At 55.6% G+C, this 18,550-nt stretch overlaps 1 protein-coding gene and 1 pseudogene across 1 annotated transcript; one reads left to right on the top strand and one right to left on the bottom strand.

Annotated features, from left to right (window-relative positions):
* Positions 1-213: 213 nt before the first annotated feature.
* On the bottom strand, positions 214-4,768 carry LOC133884683 (probable transcriptional regulatory protein At2g25830; annotated as a pseudogene).
* Positions 4,769-6,152: 1,384 nt separating this feature from the next.
* On the top strand, positions 6,153-9,825 carry LOC133884681 (chaperone protein ClpB1). Its single transcript, XM_062324193.1, has 6 exons — positions 6,153-7,703; positions 7,811-8,092; positions 8,189-8,529; positions 8,624-8,903; positions 9,005-9,202; positions 9,303-9,825. The coding sequence occupies exons 1-6, from the start codon at positions 6,366-6,368 to the stop codon at positions 9,603-9,605; spliced, it is 2,742 nt and encodes a 913-aa protein (XP_062180177.1). The 5' UTR covers positions 6,153-6,365; the 3' UTR covers positions 9,606-9,825.
* Positions 9,826-18,550: the final 8,725 nt, after the last annotated feature.

Below are 18,550 nucleotides of genomic sequence, written 5' to 3'. Positions count from 1 at the left end.
AGCATCGATTCAACGGGTTAAACACTTAAAGTGCTTATGCTTGGCACCTCGCACAGGTTCCATTGGCTGCAAGGGTGTAACCATGATGTATGGTGCTAGGGGTGAAAGTGATACGGACAATGATAATTTGTACCCGTTCTACCTTTCTTGATCCCCCCTTTCAGAACTGCTTGCCAAAGGAGCAACGACACATCGTCATTCATTTCCGCCAAACTTTTTCATTACAATGCTCGTCAAGACCCATAAATGGGTCAGTTGTATCGTATTATTTTACAACGATTTCTCATATCTGCTCTCTGAACATATAACAATTCACTGAAAAAGTGAAGAGAACAAAAATGGGCGCAAAACGTAAGGTAAAGATATGAGTTTGAGATGCTAGCATGGCAGAGTAAGTATTAAAAAATGGTGTATCATCGACTTCAATTTTGGGGAACTCAAAACTGATGATGCTTAACTAACCAGGCCTCATAGGCTGCACTATCAACGTTTATCCCGTCAATGGATGAGAAGCCGTGAACACGCTCTACCGACGACCCAACTCCCAAGAGCTGTCGCCTTTAGTCGAGAGCTTGTAGGATCGTGAATTCACTATCACTTTTGGTCTGTATAGACGGCGTCAACGTCATCGAGCTCAAGCAACTTTGACACAAGCTTCTTGTTCAGTTCCATGGCCTCATCATCCACCTGAGACATGGAAAGTGTCAGAACTCCTCCAGATACTATGAAGCTCCTAGAAATTGTAAGTCATGGACATCATGCAACAAAAGAATCCACATGGATAACATGATCTCATGATTGACGAGCTGCCTTGTTAAGAATTTGCATGCTAGACATCAGAAAAAAGAATCATCCTGCCTTTCAGCCTTCACTAGTCATTTGTTTACACTTATATTGGCTGCCCTGTATTACATATTACAAAATAAACTGCCACTATAATGATTGAAAAAGTTTGGGCATTTATTGAACCGTTTGTTCAAAGTATAGCTGCAACCTTAAGCTCTAAGAGAAACCCATTATAGCATTAATTCATTAATGTGCAACTCGTGCAGACTTGACCATAAGAAAAGAAAACAGCGTACCTCAATTGGGTTCAGAGGCAGAAGTTCATAGCTGTTATCAGTTTCGAACTTCAGTCCTTCCTCTTGTAGCTTCGATAGCATGACTGGATAGTTTTCTTTTGTAGTAACTATCTTGTAAAACCTAGGAGAGAAAGGCGAAGTTTCAAGACCAACGGAGTACATGTATCGCAGAATTTCTCCGAAGAAAGTCTGTGGCGAAATGCACCAAACCAGAAAGTAAAGCACCAGGAATACCACATGCATTTTGGCCAATAACTAGAAAACTACCTTAACCATGCTCAGAGAATTAAAGCACTGTAAGTACACAAAGTAGTGACTTCACTTCTTTATGTTCTTTGACTTCTAACAAAGCTTCTCTGTATGCGGTGCCTCTCAAAAGGTTCCTAAAGTACCTAATTTGTGTTAACTGGCAGTCATATGATATGTGGACATCAAATCTAATGTATTACAACTTAAATTTTCATTGATAACATAGCTCACACTTAACACTGTTGCATAACAATGAAAATGCATGCAGCTGAATACGAATTGGTACCTTTCTACTACTTCAAAGTCATCGTCATCATCATCAAAATTTGTTCAATGACATCATCAGCACCAGCATCTAAAGCAACAGAGAGCAGTTGGTCCTTATCAGCATCAGTAACTTCTATGTTCACCACTTGAGCTTGTCTGAATCTAAAGGTAACAGACCCAGGATCAGCCAATTTTGCTCCATAGTCTTTTACCACATTTCTAATGTCTGCAACAGATCTTGTAATTTTGTCTGTAAGGACCTCAACGACCATACCTACTCCACCAAAACCATACACCTGTGAAAATGCTTCATATACTTAAAAACCTATTGCAAAGTATCATGTCACACTTGGCAGAGAAGTTTACATCAGAAACCTTTTCTGTGTAACTACCTTGGCCCTTTTCTGAAGCCCTTTGGATGTTACGCTCCACAACTTCCTTGGGGATATCAAGTTCCCTTGCTTTCTCAAATATTGCTGTCAAAGCTGTGTTGGATGAAGGGCTTGGGCCACCCTTCTTAATGCTGCGAGATATGCATAGAAGGACACAAACTGGTTACAAAAGAACTCTGATGCTTGATTTGCTATGTCATCTTTTTTTTCCTAAAGATTTCAGAGTCTAAGGAATACGAGAAAACCAACATTAACTAGACCCTTTTTTTCCCTTAAAACGACAGCACAAAATCTACCGATTTTATCATAGAAGAAAAGAATTGATCCAATTTATAAGATAAATCGGACCCAAAAACCATACAACCGTGTGGTTAATTAGGGGAAACCGGCAAAAAACCCAACCATGGGAACGCCACGACCACCAATAACCCAAACGGCGCACTACCACACACCCGAACAAACACAACCTAGGGGTCCGACGTGGGTCATCGTTGCCAAGCTCGCCGCATTAGCAACACAGCAGCTCCGACTTCCCACAAAAAAACCCAACCACGTCGCAACAAGCCCCTAACAAGGTTAGGTGTGTACAAACTTCGCCGTTAATCGCAATTGCGCAACACCCAAGTCGACAGCCATCAAACACAGTGAGAGTCCTCCAAGACGATGCCTCCAAGAAGAACGTGACGCCAATGGCGCCGCCATCGCCGGTCCAAAGCATAGATTTGGTTTACACCCGGAAGAGCCCATTGAGATGGGAAGGGAAGCCACATAGACAGACTCCTTCATGGAGGAGGACAGCGCCCAAGGGTATCGCCGTCGTCGGCACCGACAAAACTGGGCTAGGCTTTCACCCTAGGCACCCCTAGCCCACCCACTGTGAACATAGCCTGACAGTATACGCGTCGCCACTTTTGCAGCACTGTCTTCACGAGTGCACCACCCCATAGCCTTCCGCACACCGAAAGGCTCCCCATGGACCGGATTTGAGGGAATAGGCAGGTCCAACAAGGAGAGGAGCCCAAGCGATGGAGAGACGGGGGTGGCAGCACAGCCATGGAGATCGGCAGCCGCAGCAGCAAGCGGCCAACACGTGCAATGGCACCACGCGCGGCCTCCGAGGAGACCACAGAACCGAGCCTGCCGGCTGCTCTAGCACTAAGCCAGAAGGACCAGGACGCCGCATTGCTCCAGAAGCATAGCACGACTGGCGCAACACAGCACAACATGGCACAACACGGCCTACGGAGCACGGCACGATGGCGCAGCTCGGCATGGTGGCGCAGCACAGCATGGCATGGCCAGCGCAACACAGCACGGCGGCGGAGCGCAAGAGCAGGCGCCCACACGCGCCCACTGTCAGCAGGGCGCAGAACCAGCAGCCCACCCGTAGATCTGTAGATCCGGCCTCCAAAATAGCAGATCAAGCCCAAGCACGTGCCAACCTGCCGAATCTCGCCAGCGTTCCACCAGAGGAGAGAGGAGAGGGAGAGAGAGCGGAGGGAGGGAGGAGAAAAGAGGGGAAGGGGGAACACCGCGGTGGCCACTGCTTGGCGCCGTTGCCGGCTACCGCTGCCGCCGCCACCGTCTCCAGCTGACGGGTGGCAGCAACGGCCGCTCCAGGGCGCGGCGGGGAGGGCCTCTAGTGGCAGTGGTGGTGTCGCCCCCGTGTCGCCTATCAGGAGACGACTCCGGGGTAACTAGACCTATGCCTACAATGAATTAGTGACTTCAGTCTTATAGGTACTAAGCAGGAGATGATCAATTACAGAACACAATCGTAACACCTAACAAGACATCTATTATATAAGTAAAACAAGCTATGCTACTCCCTGTGAACATATTAGCAGAATACTGTGTGTTGAAAAACAGTAAAATAAAGTAAAACACGCTATACAATTCAAAGAGTACATAGTTTAACATGTTAGCAGATGGCAGCGTTGGACTAACTCTGTACTCCAGATTCATCCAAATTACTAAATCAACAAAATATCAAGGTATGGCAAAGACATTTGTAGGCAATACAAGCTCACAGAGTCCAAACTCCAAAAACACCTACGCAGCAACAATTTCTTTTCCAATTTTGGTGTTGCGCTTCATCTTTTTCAAATTCTGGGCATCCTGAGGCAAAGAAATAGCTGGTGTAAGAATATAAATTGAGAGGCTAAAGCTAGCTGCAATACTATACTGCATTCAACAAGCAATGGACGTAGCTTCCTGCTAATATTGTTTGGCCATTTCTCCTTATGCCACGAACAGTAATACTTAGCAGCACAGCTAGTTCGAGGCAACCGAAACACGGTATTCCTTGCTACGTCCACTACCATTGTTCTAATTAGAGCAGAGAGCCAACCGAAACTTGCATAGTGATCTGTCACCAGTTTCGAACGACTGAGATATGGCGTAGAAGAACACATCACCTTCCTTCCGGCGATCTTGCAGGAGCGCCGTCCCATGCAGAGCGGATGGAACGTCAAAATCCTCCGCCTCGCCGCGTGCCTCCGGAACAAACCGGCGTTTCCAATAAAGCCATTCCCTGACGACACCAGAGCATAGTCAAAACACTAGACTTTTCGGGAACTCAAGGGGACTGGATCGGCGGAGAGGAGAGTCGGAGACCGAGCAATGGCGAACGAGGATGGGCGGGTTACCGTGGAGGAGCGAGGCACTTCGGAGAGCGGAGGAGGAGAACAGCGACAAGGTTCTGTGGAGCAGCGCGACCAGGGCCCGCGAGGCGGACGCCATGGCGGGCTGGTGGACGCGGGAGACGAAGCGCGCGCACCTGGCGTTCGACGAATTGCTGCTCCCAACACCGGCTATGCGCGGCCAGGCGGGGGGGGGGGGGGGTGGAGTCGGCTGGGTGCGAGACTAGGTCTGGTGGGATTGGAGGGAAACGGCTCAGATTCGACGTTAGTATTGCACAGGCGTCCATGTTGGGCCCCTGGATCGACCGTTCGCTGCTAGCCTGGGCTTTTTGGGTGTGTGTTTGTTCCCAACGAGGTTTCCCAACGAGTCCCGAACGGTATCGGATTGTCTGATTTTTACATACGGTTGTTTACGTGATCATTATAAAATAGTTATTTTTATAGACAGTTTATTATATAAATCGTATGTGAAAAATAATTTGATTAACACAGGCGATTCACGTAAGAAACCGTATGCGGTAATAATTATTTTTATAGACGATTCTTTTATGTGAACCGTATGTAGAAATGGAGAGCTATTTTCAGAAACAGTTTCTTATGTGAATCGACACAAAGGCTGAAAATAGTGTGAAAAAATAGCGTGGCTTATGACTTACGATGGCGCGATAGCGAGGGTTCGTCGGGTGAAAAATTAAAAAAAATCACTTTTTTGGGAGGAAAAAAAGTCATTTTGGGAACCGATTACCATATGTGGTTTGCTTAAGGAACCGTATGTAGTAATCGATTTTCACAGACGGTTTCTTAAGTGAATCGCCTGTAGTAATTGATTTCCATATGCGATTCGCTTAAGGAACTGCCTATAAAAATCTATTATCACACGCGGTTCCTTAAGTGAACCGTCTATGATAATAGATTTTAACAGATGGTCTCTTTTGTATCTGTGAAAATCGTACATTTTTACAGGACTTCAATCATAGACGAGTTGGCTAAACATTTGTAGTAATAAATTATAACCCGACTCTAAAAATAATTTTATAGTAATATTTATGACACTGACAAATAAATATACTTATATAAACGGATACAAAATATGTATCTACTCACTCTCAAACTAAAATAAAATTATATATTTATAAGTACCGAAACAGACTACAACAGTAATTCCAAACAAACACTGGACTGATCGTCGCATTCCAGAATTGCCAGTGGTCACGTGCCAAGGCCCAAGAGTCTGCTTTTTTTTCTCTCGAGAAGAAAAATCTGGCTTGTGGATAACTCATGGGCCCACGCACTGATCGCGCATCGGTGCACTATCACTAACCATACCCCACATATCAGAGACTTCCATACGGCCAGCAAAGCCGACATCGAACAACCGCATCCAGTAGCGCTACAAATGTCGCGCATCGGTGCACTATCCCAAACGATCCAACGGTACGTGACAGTGCAGCCCCACATGTCATGGAACTCTCTCGCACCGTCTAGCCGCATCCCTCGCCGTCCCGTCCCTTCTTCCAGGCTTCCACGCTCTTCTAGACACCCGCCGAACTCTCCACCCCGCCTTCTTATGCTCGCCGGCCTCCGGCGCCGAGGCACATTTCAATCAGAAACACGTGCAGAAGCGAAGCAATTCCACAAACACCCGGTGATCTCATCTCGTCTTAGATACCAAGAGGGATTTTTTCTTGCCGCTTGTTGCAGTAGGTTGTGAGGAGGAGCAAAGAGCAGCGGCCATGAACCCGGACAACTTCACGCACAAGACGAACGAGGCGCTGGTGGCGGCGCACGAGATGGCGTCGGAGGCCGGCCACGCGCAGCTCACGCCGCTGCACCTGGCGGCGTCGCTGGCGGCGGACAAGGCGGGCCTCCTGCGGCAGGCCATCACCCAGGCGTCGGGGGGCGACGGGGCAGCGGGGGACTCGTTCGAGCGCGTGCTGAGCAACGCGCTCAAGAAGCTGCCGTCGCAGTCCCCGCCGCCGGACTCGGTCCCGGCGTCCACGGCGCTGATCAAGGTCATCCGCCGCGCGCAGTCCGCTCAGAAGAAGCGCGGCGACTCCCATCTCGCCGTCGACCAGCTCCTACTCGGCCTCCTCGAGGACTCGCAGATCTCCGACTGCCTCAAGGAGGCCGGCGTGTCCGCGGCGCGGGTGCGCACCGAGCTCGAGAAGCTACGCGGCGGGGAAGGCCGCCGAGTGGAGTCCGCGTCCGGCGACACTAATTTCCAGGCGCTCAAGACGTATGGCCGCGACCTCGTCGAGCAGGCCGGGAAGCTGGACCCCGTCATCGGCCGCGACGAGGAGATCCGCCGCGTGGTGCGCATCCTCTCCCGCCGCACCAAGAATAACCCCGTCCTCATCGGCGAGCCCGGCGTGGGCAAGACGGCCGTCGTGGAGGGCCTCGCGCAGCGCATCGTGCGCGGTGACGTGCCCAGCAACCTCCTCGACGTCCGCCTCATTGCACTCGACATGGGTGCGCTCGTCGCGGGCGCCAAGTACCGCGGCGAGTTCGAGGAGCGGCTCAAGGCCGTGCTCAAGGAGGTGGAGGAGGCCGAGGGGAAGGTCATCCTCTTCATCGACGAGATTCACCTCGTCCTCGGCGCGGGCAGGACGGAAGGGTCCATGGACGCGGCCAACCTGTTCAAGCCAATGCTCGCGAGAGGCCAGCTCCGGTGCATCGGCGCCACAACGCTTGAGGAGTACCGCAAGTACGTCGAGAAGGACGCCGCGTTCGAGAGGCGGTTCCAGCAGGTGTTCGTCGCCGAGCCGAGCGTCGCCGACACCATCAGCATACTGAGAGGGCTGAAGGAGAAGTACGAGGGGCACCATGGTGTGAGGATCCAGGACCGCGCCCTCGTCGTCGCCGCGCAGCTCTCCGCGAGATACATCATGGGTCGGCACCTTCCGGACAAAGCCATAGACTTGGTTGACGAGGCCTGCGCGAATGTGAGGGTGCAGCTCGACAGCCAGCCGGAGGAGATTGATAACCTCGAGAGGAAGAGGATTCAGCTGGAAGTTGAGCTCCACGCGCTCGAGAAGGAGAAGGACAAAGCCAGCAAGGCCCGGTTGGCTGACGTGCGTATCTCATGCTCCTGAATTACCGAATCTTCTAGTCATTTGTGACAGCTTTGATCTACTTGGTAGTTGGTACTGATGTTGCTCAACCATGCCTTTTTGTTCAGGTCAAGAAAGAATTGGACGATCTGAGGGACAAGCTGCAGCCACTGACAATGAAGTACAGGAAGGAGAAAGAGAGGATCGACGAGATCAGGAAGCTGAAGCAGCGCCGCGAGGAGCTGCAGTTCACCCTGCAGGAAGCCGAGCGCCGGATGGACCTGGCCCGCGTGGCCGACCTCAAGTACGGCGCCCTCCAGGAGATCGACGCCGCGATCGCCAAACTCGAGGGCGAGACAGGGGAGAACCTGATGCTCACTGAAACTGTAGGCCCTGAACAAATTGCAGAGGTATGTGTGCTACTACAGACATCTCAAGAACAATGCAGATTGCTTCTTTGACATACTGTTAGTGTGTGCTGAAATGGTGTTCTTTCTTGTGGGCAGGTGGTGAGCCGATGGACTGGCATTCCGGTGACCCGACTCGGGCAGAACGATAAAGAGAGGCTGGTTGGCCTGGCTGGCAGGCTGCACCAGAGGGTGGTCGGGCAGGGAGAGGCTGTGAACGCCGTTGCAGAGGCGGTGTTGAGGTCGAGGGCTGGTCTTGGCCGGCCACAGCAGCCCACCGGCTCCTTCCTCTTCCTGGGTCCGACTGGTGTAGGCAAGACCGAGCTCGCTAAGGCCCTCGCCGAGCAGCTGTTCGACGACGAGAACCTGCTTGTCCGCATTGACATGTCTGAGTACATGGAGCAGCACTCGGTTGCCCGACTGATCGGAGCACCACCTGGGTAAGTAGTACATGCAATTCTCAAGTTTTATATGCGTTTAGATTGTAAACGACTGGATTTGGGTGCTGACTAGGAGTTCCTTATGTGACTGAAGCTATGTTGGTCATGAGGAAGGTGGGCAGCTGACTGAGCAAGTGAGGAGGAGGCCATACAGTGTGATCCTCTTCGATGAAGTCGAGAAGGCGCACGTCGCAGTGTTCAACACCCTGCTCCAGGTTCTCGACGATGGAAGGCTCACAGACGGGCAAGGCAGGACGGTGGACTTCAGGAACACCGTGATCATCATGACATCGAACCTCGGCGCAGAGCACCTTCTTGCCGGGATGGTGGGCAAGAACTCCATGAAGGTCGCACGCGATCTTGTCATGCAGGAGGTACGCCACGCAAGGCATCCAGAACGATCCATGTACAATCGAAATTACTCTTTTCTTCGGAACAAATCGATGCTCAATTCGAGTGGTTTGTGTGTGTGCAGGTGAGGAGGCATTTCCGCCCTGAGCTGCTGAACCGGCTCGACGAGATCGTGATATTCGATCCTCTGTCCCATGAGCAACTAAGGAAGGTTGCTCGCCTTCAGATGAAGGACGTGGCCGTCCGTCTTGCCGAAAGGGGCATTGCTCTTGCCGTGACCGACGCTGCACTGGATGTCATCTTATCTTTGTCTTACGATCCGGTATGTGATAGCATCCATCTGAATTACGATCTATTAGAAAATCTCTCATACATTTCGATGCCGACTTGCTGACTCTGTGTTCTGATTTTTGGCTTGACAGGTCTACGGCGCGAGGCCCATCAGGAGATGGATCGAGAAGAGGGTGGTGACCCAGCTGTCCAAGATGCTGATCCAGGAGGAGATCGACGAGAACTGCACGGTGTACATCGACACCACGCCCGCGAAGGACGAGCTGGCCTACAAGGTGGACAGGAGCGGTGGGCTGGTGAACGCGGAGACGGGCCAGAAGTCGGACATCCTGATCGAGGTCCCGAACGGCGCGGCCAGGAGCGACGCCGCGCAGACCGTGAAGAAGATGAGGATCATGGAGGACGAGGACGAGGACGGCATGGACGAAGAGTAGAATGTGCGCAGGTCGTGAGGCCCCGGCAGGAAGAGAAGCGCCGGCCTGGCCTGGCCTGGTGCCATCCTGGAGTGTTAGCCGTTCCGGCCGAATAAAGTGTGTTGATAAGTTGTTCTGCCGAGGCGCTTCGTGACGCATGTAAAGACACGATGTTTTCTGAACTCTGATGCTTTTGTGACGAGGTTGTTGTTGCAACCGAATGAATGAATGATGCTTTGTAAGTTTGAACTACATTTGTGATGAATGTTTGAGCTGAACAATGGATATCTTTGAATGAAAAATTGTGCGTTGTTGCGTGGCTCTCCGAATTGTCCGGAATCCAAAATACCACCTTCGCAAATCTGAACTCTGAGGCAACGGAGATGCGTGTGTTCAGAGGTGGGAGGTGGACGCCGCCCATCTTTGTAGCCTGGTTTCTTGATGTTCTTCTTGTGAGTTGTAAACGTTTCAAAACTAATGCATTGCCAGTCTTAGCCCTCTGCTGTTTGGAATGAAAAGATGTAGCTCCTTAGCATGTTCCGACAAGAATATGATAAATGAAGGGAGAAATATGTGAAGAAGAGATCGCAGGAGACCCTAAATCACACAGTTGCGGCACTACTTCCGAAGTTCGGGTTCTGTCGGTGTATTCGGAACCAGGGGTCCCTAAGTCCCGAGACCAGGCCGTCCATCCGCCACATGTCACCACCCTGCAAGATAAGAAGAAGCTAAGTCCCGGGAGAAGGTGCTCGGGGCCGCCGCCTCTGGTCCCCGAGCACCCCAGTTCCCCGATGATCCGCAGAGCCCAAATATCGGGAAGGAAGTGCTCGGGAGAGAGTGATCGGGGCTGCACGTGGCAGCCCCCGAGGACTCGGTTCCCCGAAGGTCCCACCGAAGTGCTCGGGAGAGAGTGCTCGGGGCTGCACGTGGCAGCCCCCGAGGACTCGGTTCCCCGAATGTCCCACCGAAGTGCTCGGGAGAGAGTGCTCGGGGCTGCACGTGGCAGCCCCCGATGACTCGGTTCCCCGAAGGTCCCACCGAAGTCCTCGGGAGAGAGTGCTCGGGGCTGCGCGTGGCGACCCCCGAGGACCCGGTTCCCCGAAGGTTCGCGCAAGATCATTCGACGACCCGAAGGGTCCCATCGTCGGGGTGTCAGCCAGTCGAAGACCCAATGCCACATTTAATAGGCACGCGCGGCCTGACATCCTGACATCCTGACATTCTCAGCTGCCCACGCCCCAGTGTCAGACCCTGCCATGCACTGGCAGGGGGGCGTGGGTCCATTAAATGCACGGGTCCCGTCCCGTTTCATCCGGGTGCCTCGGGATAACGTTGCCAGAATCGAAGCGCTCCGCCTGCCACCCTGCCCTAGCAGAAGAACAAGACAGGGTGGGCGCACCGGGCACCTCTGAGGCTGCCCGGTGGGCCCCCTTTATGGCGCCCGAGGGCTTCCACAGTGGCGGGTGGTCGGATGCGCGCCGCATTTCTCCACCGCCCCTGTCACTTCGCCAAGACGAAATGATTACGCCTTTCTCCGTGGCACCTTGGCATTCGCATCCCCTCTTTCCCATTCATGATATGTTGAGGTCGGCGCGCCTATAAAAGGAAAGGATGGAGAACACGTAAAAGGGACGGGAAATGTGTGAAGAAGAGGACGCAGACGCTCGAACCAGCTCAAGCCAAGCTAGAACACGAGAGCCTCAAGTTCTTTGTAAACGGCTCTCCCCTTGGAACCAGATACATCCTTGAAGAATTCCCTTCAAGGATAAATATAGCGCTCACACAGGAGTAGGGAGTTACGCCTCCGTGCGGCCCGAACCTGTCTAAACCCCGGTGCACCCATTTTTCTCGCATTAGGGCGATCATCTCCCACCAGCCATTGCATTTGTTTCCGTTCCCGCTTATTTCCCAAACAAGCTTATCCAGGATCATCCCCCCGGCCGAATCTCTAAAAAGGGGTCTCTCGGGATCCCTGCGACAGGAGTTCACCCTCCGACAGCTGGCGCGCCAGGTAGGGGGGAATATCCCTGGATTGTTTATTTCACTTTTTTCCCACAGGAAAAGATGGCCGGTGGGCACCGTCTCCAGCGTTCCGGCTCCACTTCCAGTGACGGAGCGCTGCCCGACGTCAGAAGGAACCCCGTCGCTGCTGCATGCCAGCAGCAGCCGCCGTCCGCATGCGCGTTTTTTCCCGCTCAAGGGGATCAAGGCGCTGGGCCCATCAGCGCCGCCGCCGCCGCTGCCAACGCACTTTCCGACCCTCAGCAGGTGGTCGGGACCCCGGCCGCCCGGTCCGCCTCTGGACCGCGCCGGGTGCCACCACGACGCGGGCTCGCTTTTAGTGACGCTAGTCCAGGGAGCGCGCTGCTTGCAGCACATGCTCTCCTTAGGCACCCGCCCGTTCAGGCCACGCCGAACACTCCGGAAGGCCGGTGGATACAAGATGTCGTCGCTTTGGTCGGCACTGCTCATCGCCAGGTGCAAACCGGGAGCCCTCGCACCACTTCCCGGCATGGTGCCGCCAGAGCCGGCTCCTCAATGGGCAACACCCGCACGGGCCGAGGGGTCTCCAAAGGCGGAGTGCCGTCCCCCTGGTCGCATCTGAAGTCCAGGACCTTCGTTTGCACCTTGACGAGCGGAGGGGCCACGAGGATGCCCGAGTTACTCTCGAACGTCAGCGGGAGACTCGGCAGGGGGTCGGGGCAGAGGACCAGGCTTCCTCTCTCCCGGCCCACGGCCACCGGGGATCCCCGGCTCGCCGCTTCTCGCCACCAAGGACCCCCACTCGCGCTGCGGGGTACGGCACCGGTTGCCGTGCTTTCACCGCCGAGCTCCGCCGGGTCAGGTGGCCTTCCAAGTTCCGCCCCGAGCTGCCGGAGAAGTACGACGGGTCCATCGACCCCATCGAGTTCCTCCAGATCTACACAACGGCCGTCCAAGCGGCCGGAGGCAGCGAAAAGGTGATGGCAAACTACTTTCATGTTGCCCTGAGGGGCTCCGCCCGCTCTTGGCTTATGAACTTACCCCCAGGGTCTATCGGCTCCTGGGATGACCTGTGCCACCAGTTCGTGGCCAACTTTCAGGGCACGTTTACGCGTCCCGGTTTGGAGTGCGACCTCCACGCCGTCCAACAGCAGGAAGGGGAGACGCTACGGCGCTTTATACAGCGTTTCAGCCAGGTTCGCAACACCATTCCGCGAGTGGCCCCCCACGCTGTTATTGTTGCTTTCCGACAGGGCGTCCGCGATGAGCGGATGCTCGAAAAGCTAGGTACGCACGAGATCGAGACCACTGCGGAACTCTTCGCACTGGCCGATAAGTGCGCCATGGCTGCGGAGGCCAGGGCGTGGCATGCTCCTCGCCCCGCCTCCGACCAGCCGAGTTCTTCCCGCTTCGACAAGCGGGAAAAGAAAAAGAGAAGGAAGCGCGAGGCCGCTCCCGTTGAGCCAGCCCAGGTCCCCGCTCACAGGGTGCCGCAAGAGCCCGATCACCGGCAAGAGCGTCGGCCGAGTGTCGATCGACGCCCCGTCAGGGCCCCTGCTCGGGCTCCTCCTCGGGCCTCCATGCCTACGAGGGCCCCGGCTCCAGCAAGGGCGCCAGCTCCAGCGAGAGCCCCGGCCCCTGGCCGAGCTCCCGTTCCAGCGAGGGCCCCCGCTCCCGCGGGGCCCGAGCTAGGTAAATGGTGTCCCATACACCTGACCAGATGGCACGACCTCACGGAGTGTCGTACGGTCAAAGGACTCGTGGAGCAGCGCCAGAGGGAGCGCGACGAGTCCCGCGGAGGAGGCGATACTGAGGTCGTCCCCAACAACGCCGAGCTCGGCTTCCAGGAGCCCGAGCATGCCGTTGCCTTCATCGACGGGGGCGCTTACACACCCTGCTAGCGCCGTGGCATCAAGGTCATGCGACGCGAAGTGTGCTCGGCAACCCCAAGCGAGGAGGCCACAAGGCCCCTAAGATGGTCGGATACTTCGATCACGTTCAGCATGGCTGATCACCCCGCCAGTACTGCAGCCGTGGGACGGCTACCTCTGGTAGTGTCTCCCACTGTTTGCAATGTCAAGGTCGGCAGGGTGCTGATCGACGGTGGTGCTGGCCTCAACCTCCTTTCTAAGGAGGCTTTTGAGAAGCTACAAGTGTCTTCCCGACACCTAAAGCCGTCGCTCCCCTTCTGTGGAGTGACCCCTGGGCACTCCCTGCCCCTCGGGCAGGTTGAGTTGCCTGTCACGTTCGGGAGCCGGGACAACTTCCGCACGGAGTGCGTCCTCTTTGATGTCGCAGAGCTCCCTCTCCCCTACAACGCCATCCTCGGGCGTCCGGCGCTTGCCAAGTTTATGATGGCCGTGCATTATGCATACCTTACGGTTAAGATGCCCGGCCCCGCAGGCTCTATCTCCGTGATCGCCGACTCCGGCGACGCCGTCTCCTGCGCTGAACAATCATACATGGCTCTGGTCTCAGCGCAGGCCGAGGTCGATGGCTCTACAGGGGGCCCGGGACCCTCTTCATCCAGACCCGACTCGCCGCCGACACCTCTGTTCCAACGAAGGAGGTCGTGGTGGGCGAAGACGCTACCCAGGTTGTCCGTATCGGCAGCGACCTGGGCAGCAAATAGGAAAGCGCGCTCATCGCCTTCCTCCGGGCTAACGTAGACGTGTTTGCCTGGCAACCGTCCGACATGCCCGGGATCCCTAGGGAGGTGATCGAGCATCACTTGGCCGTGCGTCCGGACGCCCGCCCAGTGAAGCAGAAGGTCCGGCGGCAGGCGCCAGAGCGCCAGGAGTTTATCCGCGAGCAGGTCAGCAAGCTCCTCGACGCCGGATTCATCCGAGAAGTCCTCCACCCCGACTGGCTAGCAAACCCAGTCATCGTCCCGAAGGCCAACGGCAAGCTTCGCATGTGCGTGGACTACACCGACCTTAACAAGGCTTGTCCTAAAGATCCCTCCCCCTTACCTCACATTGATCAAATTATAGATTCAACTGCGGGATGTGATCTTTTATGCTTCCTAGATGCAAACTCTGGGTATCACCAGATTCGCATGGCCGTGGGGGACGAGAAAAAAACTGCTTTTACCACCCCGGTGGGGACTTATTGCTACATGTCAATGCCTTTCGGCCTGCGCAACGCTGGATCCTCTTTCCAGCGCGCTATTCGTATCACTCTTAACTCGCAGGTTGGCCGCAACGTCGAGGCTTACATCGACGATCTCGTGGTCAAAACCCGAGACCGCGCCACCCTGCTCGAGGACCTTGCCAAGACTTTCAACAGTCTCCGCTCTACCCGCCTCAAGCTCAACCCGGAGAAATGTGTCTTCGGGGTGCCGGCGGGCAAGCTCCTTGGTTTCTTGGTCTCTGGCCGAGGGGTCGAGGTCAATCCAGAGAAGATCCGGGCCATCGAGCAGATGCGACCCCCGGTTCGACTCAAAGAGGTTCAGCACCTCGCCGGCTGCATGGTAGCCCTCGGGCGCTTCATCTCCAGGCTCGGGGAGCGAGGGCTCCCCCTCTTCAAGCTTTTGAAGAAATCCGGTCATTTTGACTGGACGCCGGAGGCCGAGCAGGCCTTCCGCAACTTAAAGAAGTACCTTACTTCGCCACTCGTGTTGGTGGCTCCCTCTCAAGGTGAGCCCCTGCTACTCTACGTTTCGGCCACTCCTCAGGTTGTGAGCGTAGTACTGGTGGTGGAGCGCGACGAGTGTTCGGGGCCGGGTGCTGGGTCCCAGCTCCCAGAGGCCCCCGACCACTCACTTGTCCTCGCGGCTCCCCCTGGGCAAGGGGTCGAGCCCGAGTACACTGCTCTTCCCAGCCAAGGAATCGAGCCCGAATGCCCGGCCAGCCCCGACCATACCGCCGACCCTGGGGGCTGCGGCAGCCCCCCGGGTGGGGCCACCGTCCGAGCCCGCCGGGTACAGCGACCGGTGTACTTCGTCAGCGAGGTCCTCCGGGAGGCCAAGACAAGGTATCCCCAGGCGCAGAAGCTACTCTATGCCGTGCTCATCGCCTCCCGGAAGCTGCGCCACTACTTCCAGGCGCACAAGATCTCGGTGGTTACCACTTATCCACTGGGACCCATTCTCCGGAACCGGGAAGGCACCGGGCGCGTTGTCAAATGGGCGGTTGAGCTGGCGGAGTTCGACCTACACTTCGTCTGTCGCCAGGCAATCAAAAGCCAGGCACTCTCTGACTTCTTGGCAGAGTGGACGCTCGTCCCCTGCGTCGTCCCAGAAGAGGTCTCTGCCTATCCTGGGCACGACGCGCCCGGGTACTGGGTTATGCACTTCGATGGCTCCCTCTCGCTGAAAGGCGCAGGGGCCGGAGTGGTTCTCACCTCCCCAACGGGTGAAGAGCTCCGGTACGTCGTACAGTTGCAATTCCGCGCATCCAACAACATGGCGGAGTATGAAGGTCTCATCGCCGGCCTCCGGGCTACGGTGGGGCTCGGGATTCGTCGCCTCCTGGTCAAAGGGGACTCCCAACTGATCATCAACCAGGTATCCAAGGAGTACCAGTGCACGGATCCTCAAATGGCGGCGTACGTGGCTGCAGTCAGGAAGCTCGAGAGACGCTTCGACGGCCTCGAATTGCGGCATATCCCTCGCCGCGACAATACTCCGGCCGACGAGCTCTCTCGCCTGGCCTCCTCACGTGCGCGCGTCCCTGCAGGAGTCTTTGAAGAAAGACTCGCATGGCCTTCCGTCCTGCCTACCGAACAGGATGAAGGGGAAACCTCGAACTCAATTCAGGGGACCCCGGCGGTGCCCTCAGTGGGAAGCCCCGTCAGGGCGCCGCCGTCCGGCGAGTGCGCTGTGCTCGCCGAATGTTCTCAAGATGCCTCGTGGATGTCTGACATCCGAGGGTACTTGAAAGAAAAGTTCCTACCCGAGGATGAGGCGTCTGCCGAAAGAGTTGCTCAGCAGTCCAGGCGCTATGCCATAGTAGATGGGGATCTCTACCGACGTAGCGCATGAGGTGTCCTCCTGAAATGCATCTCTCGGGCAGAAGGCGGCGATCTTCTCGCTGAGGTCCACGAGGGCGAGTGCGGTGGCCATTCATCGTTCCGCACGCTGGTCGGGAAGGCCTTCCGGCAAGGTTTCTACTGGCCTACAGCTCTCCAGGATGCTTCCGAGCTGGTTCGGCGCTGCAGGGCGTGCCAGTTCCATGCAAAGCAGATTCACCAGCCAGCTCAGGCTCTCCATACCATTCCCCTGTCATGGCCTTTCGCGGTCTGGGGTTTGGACATTCTAGGTCCATTCCCCCGAACAGTCGGGGGCTATGCATACCTATATGTCGCTATCGACAAATTCACCAAATGGCCGGAGGCGGTCCCAGTCATCAAGGTGACCAAAAACACGGCGCTCCAGTTTATCCGCGGCATCACTAGCCGCTTTGGCGTCCCCAACCGGATCATCACCGACAACGGCACCCAGTTCACGAGTGCCTTGTTCGGGGATTATTGCGAAGATCTCGGCATCAAGCTTTGCTTCGCTTCCGTCGCTCATCCTCGGAGTAACGGGCAGGTCGAGCGCGCCAACGCGGAGATTCTGAAGGGCCTCAAAACCCGGACCTATAACGTGCTCGCTAAGCACGGGAAGGGATGGGTGGACGAGCTGCCAGCCGTGCTGTGGGCCAATCGGACTACGCCAAGCCGCGCCACCGGGGAGACTCCGTTCTTCCTCGTCTATGGCGCCGAAGCAGTCCTCCCCTCCGAGCTCACTCTGGGCTCCCCTCGAGTGCATGCGTACTCTGAGGGTGAGCAGGAGCGGCAAAGACGCGACGACGTGGACTACCTGGAAGAGCGCCGGCGGCGTGCCGCTGTCCGGGCGGCTCGGTACCAGCAGAGTCTGCGGCGTTATCATCTGCGCCATGTCCGGGCCCGGTCTCTCGAGGTGGGGGACCTAGTTCTCCGACGCGTCCAGTCGCGCGAAGGAATGAATAAGCTATCCCCTGTGTGGGAAGGTCCCTTCACCGTGATCGCGGTCCCGCGGGCAGGTTCTTTCAGGTTGGCGACGGAGGAAGGACAGCCCCTCCCGAATCCGTGGAACATCGAGCATCTCCGACGCTTCTACCCGTAGATGGTCGTGCTCGCGGCTCAGGTCAGCAAGGCCGGGGGTTTCTCCCCGCCCAAGCAGTCCGAGGGCTTCGCCCCTTGGGTAAGTCGCTGTCGCCCAACCTTGTAAATATTGCACATTCAGTATTTCAATAAGCAATCGCTATGTCAAAATATTTTTTCTGGATTCCGTATGTTTAATCTGTCTGGTGAGGTGCTCGGTTGTGCGAGAAAAAGTTCGCTCTCTCTTTTTCCCCGTTGATAAAAGAATCCCGATCGGTATGCATGCGAGCAGTCGCCGCTAACTTACGTCCGGCATGGTAGGCTGTGATGTTCAGTGTCATGACAGGCTCCCGGGCACTACCAAGTTTCGGGGTGCTCTGGGTAATCCCATCGCTCGAGCTGCTCGAGTAGTCCGGAGCTCGGGCCCCCGGAGCGGGCTGTCGGTGCTCGGTCTGGTCTGTCATACTCGGGCGCCACCAAACCATAGGACCTTTGGGTTATGCCTCTGCCCGCTCTTGTCCGCCGGTTTGGGTGTTCAAGAGGTCTCGGGTCGAAAACGAGAGTAGTCTATAGCAAGTACCGCACTGACAGAGCGCACCAGACAAAGAAATCCTATTTTCTCTTTTAAAGTCACAGGCTGGCGATCACGAGCAGCTCGGTCGCGAGGGCTTCAATGCCCCGGTCTCTGGTCGGCCCCAAGGGTCCTCGGGTGGTCCTACCACTTAGGCATGGGTGGTCGAGATCACCCGACCCTAGGAGCCTCGTGCGCCTCCGGGCGCTCGGGCGCCCCGTTAAAAGAATTAAGTTCCCGGGCACCTGAGCTCGGAAGCACATCCCTCCTGGATCGATGGGCCGGAAGGCCGACAGCTGTCCGGTGAGTGGTTATATTCAGACAAGTCTGCTTTAAGTAAATTTAT

The sequence above is a fragment of the Phragmites australis genome, chromosome 11 (assembly GCF_958298935.1).
Source record: "Phragmites australis chromosome 11, lpPhrAust1.1, whole genome shotgun sequence".
Classification (NCBI taxonomy): Eukaryota; Viridiplantae; Streptophyta; class Magnoliopsida; order Poales; family Poaceae; genus Phragmites; species Phragmites australis.
This window is presented reverse-complemented; position numbering and strand designations above follow the sequence as displayed.

Coding starts and splice junctions, on each gene's coding strand:
- LOC133884681 (XM_062324193.1), top strand. CDS start 6,366: ATGAACCCGGACAACTTCACGCACAAGACGAACGAGGCGCTGGTGGCG. Junction 8,093..8,188: donor GCCCTGAACAAATTGCAGAG/GTATGTGTGCTA, acceptor TCTTGTGGGCAG/GTGGTGAGCCGATGGACTGG. Junction 8,904..9,004: donor GCGATCTTGTCATGCAGGAG/GTACGCCACGCA, acceptor GTGTGTGTGCAG/GTGAGGAGGCATTTCCGCCC.